This window comes from Cicer arietinum, chromosome 7, assembly GCF_000331145.2.
Source record: "Cicer arietinum cultivar CDC Frontier isolate Library 1 chromosome 7, Cicar.CDCFrontier_v2.0, whole genome shotgun sequence".
In the NCBI taxonomy this organism is placed as follows: Eukaryota; Viridiplantae; Streptophyta; class Magnoliopsida; order Fabales; family Fabaceae; genus Cicer; species Cicer arietinum.
Window position 1 is genome coordinate 7,424,478 of NC_021166.2, and position 17,120 is coordinate 7,441,597.

The window sequence follows — 17,120 nt, forward strand, 5'->3', positions numbered from 1 at the left end:
ACCTCATACATAAATAGATTAGTTAGCCATTAAATTTATAATTGGCTTAGATGATAAGATAATCAAGGACCACACAACCCTATTGAGTTTGTAAATGACCTGTGGAGATGTACCATAGACAACCTTAATGTACTCTTCTAATTTCTATTTATCTGTCTTTTTTTAATGGTGGTAGGTTAAGGGAGGTCTTGGTGCATTTATTAGAATAATTATGATATAAATCAGTGCCACAACTTTATGTGAAGCAATTAGCTTTTACTAGTACTCCCTTTGGAAGAATGATGACTACATGATTTTTTTTTTAAATAAAAAACTTTGGTTTTGGTGAAAGGCATGTTAACTATTTATTTTGTCCTAGCTGTAAGCATATTTCCTCATCTTCAATATTTTCTCTTTTAAGTTGTATGGAATAAGTAGGAAGTTTTGAAAGCCTGAAAACTAGGGATAAAGGTGTGTCACTAATATGATCAAATTAAAAACCTTTTCTTTTTGAAGTTACATAGTGGCCATATATGTTTGCAATTGGGGATCTATTATGATTTTCTTTGAAGTGTAGTCAAACATTAAATATTAAATGTGTATCTCTTACGACACAATAAATATTCGAATCGTACTTTGTCATAATGTGAGACTAATCTATTATGTTAGACTTCGTTACTATCAGTATGATAGTAGGATTCGATCTACACTTTGCAACTCAAGTTGCACAAATTACTATGAGTCACAAATTGATGATAATAAAACATATTCTGAAATAGGCCAACCAAAGAAAAGTGGTCCACAAAAGGAAAAGAAAATGGTGGAGTGTATATAAACAAAGGAAAAGTGAGAAAAAGAATGAGGCGCCTGCTGTTAGATTGTTAGTAACTGGATTTTCTTTTCCTTTTCTTATAATTTGCTTTTGATTGCTTCCATGATTAGGCATTAACAAAAAATGTTCTTGGGATCACTTCACAAACAAAATTATGCATAAAAAGCAATGATTGGAACAATCTTAATAACTTTTAGACCGAATACTATGAAATCTTGTTGAATTGAAATACTAACATGTTGAGGAAGTATCCTAATTAAAAACAGGTAAAAAAGGAGAATAAGAAGGAAACAAATTAAAGGGAACTAAAACCAAATAATCATATGAAGTTATCATCAAACAGACACAAAAATGTAAAGATTCAAATGGCAATCTTCCTCTATACAAAAGCATAGAAAGAATCAGTTGTAGAATCTGTAAGAGTAGAACTTAGAGAATAGAATCTACATGAAATGAAGTAATATTATTAAAAAAGAATGCTAAACCATATCCATGAGAGCATGGCATTGGAATTACCAATATAAACCGCAAGAAAAGCCGCATTATATTTAAATTTGCGGTGAATTTAGCATATGATGAGTGAGTGTGATTTTAGTAAAAATTACGCTTTAAAGTTTTAACAAAATCACAATATATCTCGAAATATCTGTAATTTTATTAAATTCATGGAAAATCCAAACATACTTAGTAGTTCAAGCATCACTTCAATTGTGAGAAATGAGTTGAATCAAACATAGAGGAGTGGAAAAAGAAAGGATGAAGGGGCACAATACAAATAAGGAAATTAATAATGAAAATTGCTATAAAGTTAATTAAACCAAATAAAAATGTGAAGACAATCATGAATTGCATTAACATCCATTTCATTTCAATAATCAAAAGGATCAAAAAGAAAACTATACATATACACCTTTCATAACCCACCCCACCAACAAGCTGTAAAGTATTGAATATTGATTAGCCACAAATTTCCCCTCTTTCTTCCTATCCTACAACCTTATTCTAAAAAAGGAAAATAAAAAACAGAAATCCCACTTCCTCTAACTCTAGGAAGAAGAGGAGGAAAGAAAAAAACTTGGAAGAACTAAACAAGTAGAATAGGAATAACCTAGTAATTCATGTCCACAAAGAACAAAAACTAAAAAGTGAAAATTAAGTATTAACTAAACAGTAATTAAGAAAGCTTCAAGACTAAATTACGGTCCGCAACCACAATCGCAGCTGAAATATAAAGATTTACAAGGCCAATGCTTTCAAGACCGTAATTGCGGCCATATCGGTATCAGCCACATTCACCTGCATTTTACCGAAATATAAAAGATCGCAGCATAACTACAACCGCAATTTAGAACCCTAGTGCCAGAAGCTAAACTCTAAGCAAATAAACACTAAGCTCAGGTGCACCATTGCTATCAGGATTCATCATATAGAAAGCTTCAGAATCTCTAGAGCCAACAATTCTCTCAAACCTAGCTCTCATATACATAACTTCACCATCAGAACAACCAGCTTCAGCACTAGGCAAAACACCAGCTCCCATTGAAATTGGCTCCACAGCTTTCAAAATATCCCAATCTTTTTCACCACATTCTCTTCTATTAGCAAAGCCACATTTTTTACCATTACAATAAGTCCTCCAAACAGGTTCTTGTAACAACCTCAAACTTTTCTTCTCTCCTTCTTTCTCTTTATTAACAACCTTGTCACATTCAAGAGCAATTCTAACCAACCCAGAAGCCATTTCACGAACCAAACCACTTATTGGTGTTGCAAGTTCAATCAAAAAAGCTGGTTGTGAAGTTGGGTCTTTCTGAAAAGCAAAATGAACATGGCCACGACGGTATCCAAAAAGGGTTCCAACAACACGTGAACCAAGACCAAAGGGTAGGTTTGAACGGTTCTTACCAAAGACAGTTAGAACAGAACGAAGCCTTGAAATTGCCACTGCTTGAAGCTTCTTCCTTGTTGTGGCTGAATGTGTTGAAACATGTTTTTCATCATCTTTTGTGTTTTGTTGTTCTATGATTTTTGACATGGTTGGAGCTTCTGGGTCTTCTTCATTTCCAACTTTGTTGGTCCAGTGAAAGTGTCTCTTGGAAGAAGGGTCTTGAGGGTTTGTGTTTGTTTCCATGATGACTAGTGTTTTCATTATCAGAGAAAGGGAAAAAAAACAAAGCTTTAAAGAGAGACAGAGAGACTATGAATCTGTTTTTTTTTTTTTCTTTCCTTTTTACTGTTAAGGATAGATATGTTGGGGTTTTAATTGATTTTTTCTTTTCTGATTCTAGCTATGTTGATTCTATTCTAAATTCTAATCTAATCTAATATAATCCCTTTTGATTAATATAGTGAGTGCAAGAGAATCCTGACAAAAGAAACATAGGTAGTCCCACAAGCTGATATAGGAAATCAGAAAGAGAAAAACTTGGATAGAGTGCGATTTTTAAATGGAAAAGAAAGGAATCTGAGGAGACAATGTTTTGTTATTTCACTTTCTTGGTGGGGCAGAGAGAGTAAGAAGGGTTTTTTGTGTAGTTAAGCTTGACTAAACTCTTTTGACTTGATGCTAAAAAACGGTAAAAAAAAAATGTTTAAGAAAAATGATAAAGCAAAAAAGAACAAAACACAAAGCCGTCACTGTTGAAACCTGACGTGCCATTTTAGCACACTCTTCTGCTGCATACATGTTTTGTAGTTCATAGGCGCACAATAGTCACATCAGGTTAAGGATTACTGAATTATCATACTGAAAATTTCATGTCTCGTGTTGGCTACAGAGACTACATTTACAAGTATCTACGAACTGACATTTCATTCTAGGGGTTACTGAGCCCCACAAGCACTCAACCCTATTGTTAAGCTGATAAGAAAATTGGCCTTTAATCTTAGCTTTAGATTTAGCTTACTAGAGCCAGAGTTTTTCTGGAGGATAACTTGAAAGGGGTGTCTGTACAATACATTTATTTCTGTTAAGAACACACATTTATCTCATAATTAGATAAGTTAATCTATCCTACATTGATGGATGGTTAAGGAAATTTTAAGTGATAATCTTTCATATGCATATGGCCAAGTGACCAAAGATCTGATATGTCCTAGTTCCCTGCATCTCAGACTATTTTTAAGATCTCCCAAATTAATGAATGCAACTCCCTCCGTCTCTCCTACTGAGTGTCATTAAATTTTTTATATATATATTAAAAAATGTAATAACTGAAACAAAATAAAAAATCATTTTATCAAACTTCACTGTTGATAGATATTTTACTATAATCAATTTAAAATATAATAATACTTTGAAAAATGTATATATAACAATACTCGAAGGATAATATAACCAAAAAAAAATATAATGTTGCATTGAAAATTGTAAAATATTCGTTTTAAAACAATTTTTTTTTTAATAAATTGACACTCACCATGACACTGAGGTATTACAATCTAACAAAGTAGCTATTGTCAAGCAGTTTGTGTGTAGAAGATACAAAAAGTAAATAAAATAATTACAAGTGATTCTAAAAAGAAGAGGGTTTGATGAACTCTCACTAATTACATTGACTTACAAATATGGACTCATAGATAGAATACAAATGGAGATCACATCCACATTGGCCAGCAAACTAGTGAATGCTTTTGTACACAATTGAGCTCGCTCATTGGAAGCACAGACAGGAGTCAGCGGTGGTCATATGCTTCATTCAATATAATTAAGGTCCTAAAGTTATGTATCTAAACTTTGGTCACCATTTGGCTGCTTGGTAGCAATGGCCCCACCATTCATCCTAGCACGTGCCTCTGCAAACATCCTTTGCTGTTCTGCTAATGCTTCTTCCTCAGTCATCTCAGCTGCATTGCTCCATTTACCACCTTTTAAAGAATCCTGCTGGAATAACAAAACCTATCAGCAACTAGTTTCTCATTGCCAGAGTAAATTCATATGCAATAGTAATTAATTGATTCGAGATTAATTTAAACTGATTAAATAATAAATACAGGAGGGAGTCTCTCAAATCTCAATAGCCACAATGGGCATAAGCAGGAGAGTTTAATGGAAACAGGACAGCAATAACTACCGAGAGATTTGTAGAAAAACCCAGGTCATGCTCTCAAATGGCATGCTGAAAAACCCAGTGGAGGGGAAAGGACTGGTGAGAATAGTCAAATTAACACCCTGTGTAAATATTTCCAGTGTAAAAAAATCTATAGGATACCATTTCCCCAGGTCTCTCTATTGTTTAGGTTATTAGATGGAACCGCGGTGGGTTTGGGGATTTATTAGAGAACCATCAATACCTCCTGCAGGTGCTCACTCAACACATTCCATCTTTCATCTGTCCCCAGTTTAAAAACAGAAATTCATGTTCCACTAAGATTGTCCATGATAGTTAGATAAACAACTAAAAATAGGTTCATCTTAGGGAGCACTCCACATTATCTTTTGTTTTGGTAGCAAGTGTTCATCCATTTTGGGGAAAGGTGTGTAATATTCTAATTTGTGTGATACTACTCAAGTATTCAGCACGAGTATGGGACATGCATATTCAAAATTACCATGGTCTCCAGCTTGTGCTGCTCGTATGCTGCATAAACTTCTTCAATGTACTCACTAAATCCAAGCACCTGGAAATAAATGTGCACATCAATAAACCATATCAGGCATGCTTTTAAAAGCACCTAGTACAATTGAAAGAAATTCATTTTGAATGAAATGAATTTTTTAATTGAGACATCTCTAAAAGCTAAAACATGAATGCAAAGCAGGAAAGATACATATTGGCTATCGCCATGATTGATTTCACCCAGTTTGCAGGAAAAGTGGGCCAACTGCAATTAGCCTATTAGGCTTCGGGAAGAGGTAATACCTAATGTGTGCACACATTTTGTTGTCTCGGAAGCAGGACACAGCACTTAGTAAGGACAATTACTAAATCTTAAATCAACAAAGCACAGTCTGATCAAGTATTGAGTAATTAAATATCAGGTGTTGGAAAGTTCAGCTCAAGTCTTTTTACAAATAAGAATGCAATCAATTGAATGGGATCAATTTTGACTATGAAGGCAAAAATGCCTTCTTCCACGTCAGCTACAGTAAAGAGAAGGATGACAAAATTGTAGCTACTATCGGCTAATAATTAATTAATAACTAAACTAAAACATAGCTTGCTTACACCAAATCATTAAGAACCTTTGTCAAACATAACACTGCACAAGATAATTGTATGGTCCTATATGAACGCTCAAATATCATTGGAATATTGGACAAAAACCAGATGCAAAACTTTAGCTATATAAAAAGTGGACATACCTGTAGAGCCTTTAATACGTGCTCAGGTGCAATAGTTCGTTTGTCCTCTCTGTTACAGACTTCATTGGATTCTGATGAGATGAGATTTATAAATTCTACATAAAAAATCAACCACCAAAATCTTATTCAGTAAGAAGAGCGAACTACGAATATAAAGCAAAAAATGGTCATCATAATCTCATAAGCCTAAACTGCCGCAAAAAAAAAACTATGAAATAAAATATAAATTGCATACTATGTTATATCAATACATGAGCAAATACTGTTACTATGACAGGATCAAATATAAAAAATAGATGGCAAGTAAAAAATATGTTTATCAGTTATCACCAAAGATACTATTAAACCATATCTTCTAGAGATTTATGGACCATATGATATGTTATGGTTGGGTCACTATTCCCCATATTTCAGTGTTATCAATAGCGGATTGCGAAAAATGATAAAATACCAAAAATCCACTATGTGAAATCACAGATAGCGTGGCGGTCATATAGCAGAGGGCCCATAGAGATCAAAATAACTAAATTATATATAAAAAAAGGGCATGTTGCATACAAATAAAACATGGAATGGAGCCAGAGCATAGCTTATATATTTAAAGTTATACGTATTACAGTGAATATAGGAGTAATACTCACTAACTCTTTAGTTTATCTATATAAAAATAGGGCATGATAGGCACTCATGCAAAAACTTTGGTTTTATTATTTTTAAAAACCTAAAATTCTATTTTATTCGCTATTGCCGCTATTTTGGCTAGCAGAAATTGAAATAGCGGTCGCTATCGCTATTCTCCTGATAGCGAAACTAGGATAGCATCGCAATTTTCAGAGCAGATTCATCAAAATCCGCTATGCTATAGCACCACTATCGCCAAATTTGACAACATTATCATATTTGAATCTAAATTGGCCCTAAAAAGATATCAAAACTATGTATCATTAACAAAATGTGCAGCCAAAGAGAAATAATAAACAAATATCAGTAGTTTGGGATTATCATTCTAATTTATAATCCATGCAAAAGATTTGCCGAAAAACAGAATAGCAATAGCATTTTTTTCGATTTGGTGCAACTGAGATGCATAGTGCACACTAATTCACATGAATAAAACCCAGCAATAGAATAATCAACTCAATAAATTTAGATAAATAAAACCCTAAAATATAAAATAATTAATTAATTAAATAAACAAACACAATACAGAGTCAATAAAATTCTTGTAGATTTTGAAATTCTGACCTACACAACACTCAATCAACAGATCTTGAGCATCTCTTGCAACGCGTACATCTGGAGGTAACATCTCTTTAATTATTTTTGTCATTGTAGCTGCAAAGAAATCAAAGCTTTAGTAAGCAGTAAAACATTATGCATTAAAAACAAACATGAGGCCATTGCCTTGCGATAGCCATTTAAAAAAGGCTAATTTTGATAAGATGATAATACACTTTTGAGTTATACATTCAAGAACAACGACATAAAATGTTAAAACATCCCCTGTGACTTCTCTTCTGGAGATTAACTAAGACATATATGTGCATGTTTTGTCAGAGATTGATTTTCAATTAATAATACACAGCCCCTGGAGCTAAGTAAAACATCTATATATATATATATATATCTATATATATATATATGCTTTCATATATACTATGCCGAATTGCTCAAGGCTAATCATCAACCAGAAACATGATTTCACAGCGAGTGCAGTTTTAAAACGGCTTTATCAGGTACAGGTAATTCAGTTCGTTGAAAAGTCCCGCATTTTCAAAAGAAAAATAAAAGAGTAAATTACAATTTTGGGTCTTGAAATCGCAAGCACAGATCAATTTGGATCTCAAATTTCCGAAATATCAAGTTGCCTCCTCTTATTATCTAATGACAATCAAAATGCTTCTTCAACTTTCTAACCCGTAGGCAAATGGCTCCCTGAAATAGTTGACGAGCATTTCAACTGACTTTAAAGGATTTAAGGGAACAACTTGATATTTTGAATTTTGAGGTCCTAGTTTCATGATATTTACTCCAGAGTGTACTGTGCGAGATTAATGCAACAATGTGTCTGAAAACCTATAAATATTTCAGACTCCATTATTTCAATTATACTTTCATCACATTTAGGTAACAAATTGATTCCAACCAACTCACGATTATATACGACTCACAAACTATTCAATCAAATCCACCGAACACAATAAATAATAATAATTGAAAAAACCTTTAGGAAGCGAAGCATCTTCCTTCGATTTCCCAACGATATCCATGGGTTCCATGATTGAACCTAAATAAAAATAAAAATAAAAGAATTAACCAATAAATAGAGAGAACGAGATTGCAGATCTAAAAAAAAGGAAGAAGGAAAAGATAAATTACCAGAAACGAGTGACAATTGAAGATCGGAGATGCGTGAAGATAAAGATGAGGGGAAACATGGTTGTTGATATATGAATTTATGAAGAAGGTTTGAGAGGATAAGAGAACAAGTTCTCGCTCGCATGCGATTAGGGCAACACACACTACCCAAACCGCGTTTACCATTACCTTCAACCACGCGCATTCAGCGCGTACGTTCTGTTTTGGATCCACAAAATGTTCGATTCATAATGCCCTTTTTGACAACTAGTTTGAATTGGAATTTTTGTATATTTAATATTGTTTTATAAAATTAAGCATTAAAATAATCTATACATTATAAAAAATAAGAATAATGAATTAAAAATAATTTTTTTTTAAGAAAAACATAAAATTTCTGTTATATTCGTGGTTGAGAATTTAGTGACCAATTAAAAAATTAAAAATAAAATACAATACACCACGCAATATTTTACATTCTAAATTTATTATTAAATATTATGCAAATTCTTTATTAAATATAATACAAATTCAAAAAAATTCAAATGATTCATGAAATATCAATGAAGACTAATAATTTTCTGTAGTATTTTGTGAGTAGTACCAAAATGAAAGATATTTTGCTACTTCATACAACAAAATTTACATGAATTTTTAAATATCATGTATTTCATATAAATAACATACTATGTTGAATAATAAAAATAAAAATTTATTATTAAGTTACTTACTCATTTTTACATTTACTAATTTACTTAAGTTATATATGTCATGTCCATTATTTTAAAAATTCTTATTTCATCTGATCTAATTATTTAATTTTTTAATAATTATTGTTTTTATTTGTTTAAAATTAAAAGCAGTGTTTTGTAATAAGTTTTGTTAGGAAAGAAAAAAAATTATTTGGATAATTTAAAAATAAGACATAGTCATTAAAGAGTGGTGTTGGAGTGATGTATTTGATGAGTAACAATGTATTTTTGTTTTTTTGGTTATAAATTGTTTTTTTAATGTCAATAAAATTAACGAGAATATATATATATATATATATATATATATATATATATATATATATATATAACAATTTATTTATTAGAATGTACATTATTTCGGTGTGACGCATGAGTTACACACTAATTAAACCTAAGAGAGGAAGATATCTTTTAGCGCTAATTTAATTTGAAGACTCGTGACATGTTAATAAATCTAAAAATGCAAGTGATTAATATATATTTATTTTAATTATTTCAAATATGCTATCCTGGACGAACAAATTTATGTATATGTTATTATAAAAATTAAAAGAAAATAAAATACAAAGTATTTTTTATATAAAAAATTATTTATAAGTAATTGAATTTAATAATATTGATTTGAATTTATACATAAATTTATTTATATTTCATCTTGTGTATTTTTGTAAAAATATTTTAAAAACAAATATAAGATAACATTATAGTGTGATTGTGGTAAAAAAAAATAATGTAACATAAAACAATTTAATTTAATTATTTTAAATCAATCATTTAATCTTATTAAAAAGATGACGAAAGATATCTTTTAAATTAAAGATTTAACTTGTATAAGATATGTTTCACACAACTTGTTAAGAAAGTAAATGATAAACTAAAAAATAAAATATTGCATGAAAAATTTAAAATTTTAAAGAGTTGAATACATAATTTTTAATATTTAAATATTCAGTAAGCATTTATTGACATTTATGATTTGTATATACAATATAGATTTTTTTTAACAAATTAATTCAATAAAATAACTCTTGAATTTTTATCAAAATATATTAAGAACTAATCTAAAAAGTGGCTCTATGGTGTTATTTAATTATATACATGTGTACAAATTTGTATGCATATAAATATATCTCTTTAAAACAATAATCAAACTTATAAATATTTACCTTTATGCATCAAAATTTCACAAATTTAAAAATACTTTTAACTTGTTTAAGTAAATTATATATATATATATATATATATATATATATATATATATATATATATGTGTGTGTGTGTGTTTTAATTACAACAAACATTATGAAATAAATGTTAAGTTTTCTAAATGATGACCTACTAATGTTTCCATTTGAGTTTTTGTTAAAAAAAATAGAAGTTGTCAAGTTTGAAGTCACTCACATAAACAAATGCATTGTATCAAGTCATTAATGAAAGAACTAAAGAGGCTAGTTCATAAATATCAATATGATGATCCTCAAGTTGATGATGATTATCGTAGTATGTTGTATCTTAATCACACCTAAAATCTCTCGAAAGAAGTCAAGAAAAACTATGGGTCAAGATGTGTCTATATACAAATTAGAAGATGTAGAATTCAGATTAGATAATGAATATTCCAGATTAGAGGATGAAGAATCCAGATATGAGGATGAATAATCCATATCAAAGGATGATCATCCATTAACATATTTGAAAACAAGTTCCTCGTCATTTTGATAAAAAACAGAAAAATTTGACTTAATCCAACATGTTTTATGAATTGGAGGATAGACACTAAGAGGATGAATGTCCGTCATAAATTAAAAGAAGATGAATTTTTGTCGTAAGACAGACAATGCTAACGTATAAGGATGATTTTACGACCTCTATGATAAAGGATAATCAAAACAGAAAATAGAATGAATGTACGGCAGATGATGAACAAAGCAGAATAGAGGATGAACTCGTGTAAAATATTCATCCTCGCAAGTAAAAAAAAAATCCAAAAGTAGCATAGTACGGAAAAGTGTTGAAAAGCAAGACTTAACAATTATTGGAAAATGAAAAAGTCAAAAGTACAAGTCATGTTCTAATTTATGTGAGCTTTATCCTCCTATCACATGTTGAACGATAAGAGGATAATGTTCTGATCTTATTCATCCTCTTACATATGAAATAGTCAAAAAGGAAAAAGGATGTACCTAACTTGAAAAGAAGGACCCTAGAAGTATTGGAAAATCAAAAAGGAAAAATGTTGTACCTAACCTGAAAATAAGGACCCTAGAAGTATTGGAAAAACAAAAAGGAAAAACACAGCTCATGTACAAACTTCGAGGAAGATTAAACCTCCTATATGCGGATGGACTGCAAACTCATCCTCCTAAGCTCATGTATTACAAGGACAACTGAATGACACTTTGGTAAATCAGATTAATGACAATGAACATTTAATCAAGTCTCCAACGGTCACTTAATACTTTTTCTCATGGATGAAATTATAACCTCTACCATTAGAGGATAAACGATGCAGAAGAGATGATGAACTTTTGTTATCTTTTTATCCTCACGCATGGGAAAAAACGTAAAAGTACAAAAATACAAAAAATGTTGTCTTTGACTTACGAGGCACGACATTATAGGTGTTGGTAAAAGAAAAAGCCAAAAAGGACAAGTCACATCAAGATTAATGTAAGCCTCGTCCTCATACAAACCATATTTGAGGATGGACCACCACAATCATCCTCTCAACATACTTAACAAGAGGATAAAGACTAAATGACAGTTTTGCAAATAAAGACAAGTCCAATAAAACTTATCAAAGTCTCCAACAACTATATTTTGCTAATCCACATGTTTGAAGCTCCAAATGCAATTATAAATAAAGAAGTACTATTAATCTTCAAAGATTATGATAATCATCTACAAGAAAACATCTAAGTTATTCAAGTTTATCATCATTATCTTCATTCTACACACTATTCTAAACTTCAAAATATTTGATGATCATTTTTATTGAGTGTGTTATATACAACTTCACATCACTATCTTATCTTAGAAAATTGTAATTTGATCACAAAACAAATCAATCACATTACAACTTGTATATCCTCAAGTTGATATATACTTGAGCTATTTTGTAAGCCTGTTGAGGGTAGTAAAAATTCAATGTTATAAGTCTGTTGAGGCAAAGAAAATGCATAGTTGAAAAATAGTTTCGTAAGAGGACAAATTATTTTGTGCTATAGTGAAAACTCAAAAGTTTGTGCAGACTCGACGTAACCTACATTGGGTAAACCAATGTAAATTTGAGCATGTCATTTTCTATACTATCTCCTATTTATTTATTTAACTATCACTTAAAGTTTCAAATTTCTATCATCTCATCTCGTAGATGATACAAAGTTAAAAGAAAATTTTAAAAAACTACAGTATATCTATTCAACCCCCTTCTAATGATATTTTAGCTACTTCATAACTTGTAAAAGTCATAAACTAGTCATTTATAACATAATATTTTACCAAATCACGATAAGATGTCATAATCATACCAATAACCATAACCATAATTGTAATTGCACATTAAAATTTCACACAATGTAATATAATTAAAATGTAAATACCAAGTCATTCAATCAAAACCCTCCAACCACGTTTTTTCCAACGCTACTCCATCTATCTTGTATTTTCATCAACACCACCGTCATTGGCATTGGCAATTATATGTGTCAATTTTACAATCCCATTAGATACTGGTATTAATTCATATATTAGAGGGATTATAAAATTTCATAATAAAAAAGACTAAAACAATGAAAATATCAAAAATTTTGTAAGTTTAGTAGATTTTATATGTCAACTTTTTCAATTTTAATTTTTTTGATAAAAAAATTATTTATAAAATTTTTTTATTAAAAAAAATTAACTTTTTTTGAGAAAAATAATTTATTGATCTTTCTCACAAATTTTTTCGAGAAAAAAATGATTTAATATTTTAGATTTTTTTCAATATTTTTTCAAAAAAAATAAATTTCAAAAAGAATTTCAGAAAAAAAATTCAATTAACAAAATATTGAATTTACGAATCATTTATTTAAGTCTATAAAATATAATGAAATAATTGATTGAAATTTTAAATTTTTTATCTGAATTCATATAGAGTTTTTTAACGGGACTTTGGACTTTGATTCTTAATTAAATGCTATATTGACAATACTAAAATTCTTAAAACATTTGAGTAATTAAATCTATACAAAATAGTGATCCGGAGTTGTATTTAAAACATTCCAGTAAATACCTAAATTAATTCATAATAAAAATATAAACCCATAAAATAATCCATTTACAAACGAGGAGGAACGCACTTCTCCTTTTATTTAGATCCATCCAAGAAAAATTGTTAATATGATCCCAAAAAATTGTTAATATGATCCCAAAAAATTGATAATATGCTAATGCTAGAGTATTGACATGCCACCAATTTAAAATAATAACAACGTTCTCAAAATTTTGGACCAAAATAGTTTCTATACCCTTGAATGCTTTTGTGTTTTTAGATTAGTAAAATTGTAATTTATGATTCATTCGACCTAAAATATTTATCTCTTTGTAGCGAGAGATTCAAACAATGACATATTGATTGAGACCTATTGAGAGTGGACAAATTGGATATTTCAATTGAAAAATCTGAACTAATTCAAACAGGGATTGATTTGACCGATTTTTAAAAAATATATTTATTCATTTAAACTATTAAAAATTACATTGATCAATAATAGTACAATTTAAAATTATTAAAATTAAAAAAAATAAATATGTAAACAAATTTATAATATTCATGTTAATAATAAAAATGTATACAAATATGTTAAAATTAAAGTGTGTATAATACATATGTATTCAGAGTTGTAATGTTGAAAATGTCAAAATCATTGATTGAATTTACACTAATGTTGGATTGAATTTGATTTGACAATTTGAATCGAACACTGCAATAAGACAGAAAAATAAACAACATCATAATAAAACAGAAAAACAATCAAATGTCGCAATAACACAAAAAACTTACAACCGAAACACGAAAAAAAATTAAACATGTGTAAAAATCATTTAGATTAAAAAAGATAACAAAATAAATTAAATGCGTGATTTTAAAAAATATTATAAACTTACCATAGATTAATAAAGAAATAATAAAACCATAATTTTAGTGATAAAATTAACAAGTTGAACTTAACAGAGACCAACTTCCTTATTTGTAATTTTAAAGGACTATTTTATAAACTTTTTTTTTCCTCATGGTATGCTTAAATCGATGCATTGATTTTTTCTTTAGTACGACAATGTACGAGATTTTGAAGAATCACAATAGTTATGTATTTTCTTGATTTTATTTCTTATAATTTTATTTCTCTTCATATTCTCAATCTAAGCTCAACAAAATAATAAAATTTTTATTCAACATAAATTTCAATAGTCCATAAAACGACATCATTTTGGAATTTGATTGCAAACTGTGGTTGATTAATTGCCCAAAGAAATATACCTCTAATTTTTGCTTTATTTTATATGGTATCAAGTGTGTTTGTCTTAATTTGTTGATTGAGTTTTCTAGAAGATAACCAAATGCAGTGGCTCACAAGCTAATTTAGGATAACACATAAATAACCAATCCTCAAGTTTTTGTTTCTATTTCTAATTGTAATGTTCATGCTCTTGATATTAGAATTTAATGGATAATATGAAAAAAATTACAGTCGATAAATTATAAATATTTTATAATTAATTATTATTTAATAATTGTAATTGATTAAAGTGTATATAAATAAAATTTTATCAACTTTTCTTTTTGTTTATACACTCTTAAGAGTTTCATATTTTTTTAAAATATAGTTACTTTAAAAAGTACAAGTTGCACAGAAAATAATGTGGAAGATTTGGACTCTTGAAATATAATGAGCCGATAATTTTGAAAATCTATTAAAAAAAAATAGAAAAATTTGTTATGGGTTAACATAATTATTTAATTTTAAATAATTAGAGAGAATTTTCATCTCAGCCATTGAATTTTTAACAAACAGATCTAACGATTGTAAAATGCGGTTCGTGTTGAACTCGAACCACATCACCCTAGCCACCGTCTCGTTCTCAGCCAAACAACACCTCTCTCCTCAAATGATGTAGACAGCCATGATCAATCGCCCCCAGCAAATAGATTTTGCACCCAATACCACCTTCTGAAAAACCCTAATTCATTGACCTATCTTTGATTCCACACCAATTTCTCAGTTTCAATTGGGGCATTTCCACCTTATAATTTCACCGATAGTCGGAAAATAAAATGGATTCGGACTTAGAAGATTTTGTTTTCTATGGAACGCCGATTGAGCGTGAGGAAGACTCGACCAGTCGCAAAAAGAAAGCCATTGCTGAGTCCGCCGGTCAACTCCGAACTCTCCCTGCTTGGAAGCAAGAGGTAAGCTTCATCTCTTTCAACCGTATTGCAAAAATTGTGTTATACAATTATATTCATGCGAATTGGTAGGTCGATTAAGTAATAGAGTATTTACTAGGTTACTACTCAGTACTTACAATTTTTTTTGGAAAGTATTTTAGTTTGAACACTGAAGTGTATATTATCATCTTTTTCTGCACCGTAGTGCTTATTTTGTGAATGATAGTTTTGTTTTGTTTTGTTTATTTACTGCTGTAAACTTTTAAATTAAAATTGAACTTATTTTGATTTCTGTTTAGTGGATTTATGCGGTTTGTAATCAATATTGTTCCATTGCTATAATGTTCGAACCTTGTTATTCATTGTCAAGGTCCTTTTCAAAAGTTAAGGAATATTTTGGCATTTCTTATGTAGAGTTAGAGTCTGTTTGGATTGACTTATTTGAGTTTATCTACTTACATAAACACTTGTGAGATTATTTGATAGAGTTTGCGGAAACAAGTTGTTACATGTTCATAAGTTGTTTTCAACTTATTTCTATAAGCTCTATATGAAAACAACTTATAGTTTATAAAAAAGTAATATATACATGCTTATGCTTTAAGTGCTTAATTAAGCTGTTTATCCAAATAGAGCCTTAATGCCGCCTGTATTGTGATTTTAATGGAATTTTCATGTAACTGTCTTCAGGTTAGAGATGATGAAGGGAGGAGAAGATTCCATGGTGCATTTACAGGAGGTTTCTCTGCCGGTTACTATAATACAGTGGGCTCTAAGGAAGGTATAAGTTCATTTGGGAGTTATAATGCTCCTGTTATCGATTTGAGTTTCAGCTGGTCGTGAGTGTTAACTTTGAATTGAATGTGCAGGGTGGGCACCACAGACTTTTAAATCGTCCAGGAAGAGCAGAGCTGAATTTAAAGAGCAGAGCATATTGAATTTTCTAGATGAAGATGAGAAAGCTGTATGTGTAATAACTAATAATACTGTGCATGTTTAAGTGTATGCATGATTTGGATATTATATGCATGTATTTGAAATCCCTCTTGTTAAGGAAGTATAAATGTAAATAGACAAGTCATGCTAGCAGGTCCAACTTCTTATTCTAGAACCATTTCGTACCGAATCTCTCTGTAAAGACTGATATAGCTGTCCTTTGTTAAACGACGATTTTTTATTCACTTTCAATTTATCAGTGCCTTTTTACATTCTTCTGTATTGTATCCCATTTTGATATGAAATGGGCTTTATTAACATTAACATAGAATAAGATATGTATACACCCTTGAGATTTCAAAATATTACAAGTTGCCACTTAAAATGGAAAATGTTAGAAGCACATCCGTCAAATAGAACATAAAGGGATATTTGTTATATTAAAATTAAAATTCTCAGATAAGGGAAAGTCTGTTCTATTACAATTTAATGCAGGAAGTTTATTGTAATTTTTAAAAATTTTTG

At 29.8% G+C, this 17,120-nt stretch overlaps 3 protein-coding genes across 4 annotated transcripts in view; 1 reads left to right on the forward strand and 2 right to left on the reverse strand.

The window, feature by feature from the left end:
* Nucleotides 1-1,657: 1,657 nt before the first annotated feature.
* Nucleotides 1,658-3,128, reverse strand: LOC101512123 (protein MIZU-KUSSEI 1). Its single transcript, XM_004508534.4, has one exon. The coding sequence runs from the start codon at nt 2,958-2,960 to the stop codon at nt 2,178-2,180; it is 783 nt and encodes a 260-aa protein (XP_004508591.1). The 5' UTR covers nt 2,961-3,128; the 3' UTR covers nt 1,658-2,177.
* A 1,017-nt stretch (nt 3,129-4,145) lies between these two features.
* LOC101512449 (protein Dr1 homolog) lies at nt 4,146-8,691 on the reverse strand. Of its 2 annotated transcripts, none has more exons than XM_004508536.4 (6): nt 8,496-8,691; nt 8,341-8,403; nt 7,362-7,451; nt 6,117-6,211; nt 5,363-5,431; nt 4,146-4,691 (listed from the first exon to the last, which is right to left on the reverse strand). In XM_004508536.4, the coding sequence occupies exons 1-6, from the start codon at nt 8,677-8,679 to the stop codon at nt 4,533-4,535; spliced, it is 660 nt and encodes a 219-aa protein (XP_004508593.1). In that variant the 5' UTR covers nt 8,680-8,691; the 3' UTR covers nt 4,146-4,532. The 2 variants fall into 2 exon arrangements, with proteins under 2 accessions (XP_004508593.1, XP_004508592.1); XM_004508535.4 differs by having other exon boundaries at nt 4,146-4,694.
* Nucleotides 8,692-15,329: 6,638 nt separating this feature from the next.
* Nucleotides 15,330-17,120, forward strand: part of LOC101512990 (G patch domain-containing protein TGH) — a 9,890-nt gene continuing 8,099 nt past the window's right edge. The window contains exons 1-3 of the mRNA XM_004508537.4: nt 15,330-15,680; nt 16,350-16,440; nt 16,529-16,623. Coding sequence (XP_004508594.1) covers nt 15,546-15,680; nt 16,350-16,440; nt 16,529-16,623 — 321 coding nt within the window. The 5' untranslated portion in view covers nt 15,330-15,545. The remainder of the gene's footprint in view (nt 15,681-16,349; nt 16,441-16,528; nt 16,624-17,120) is intronic.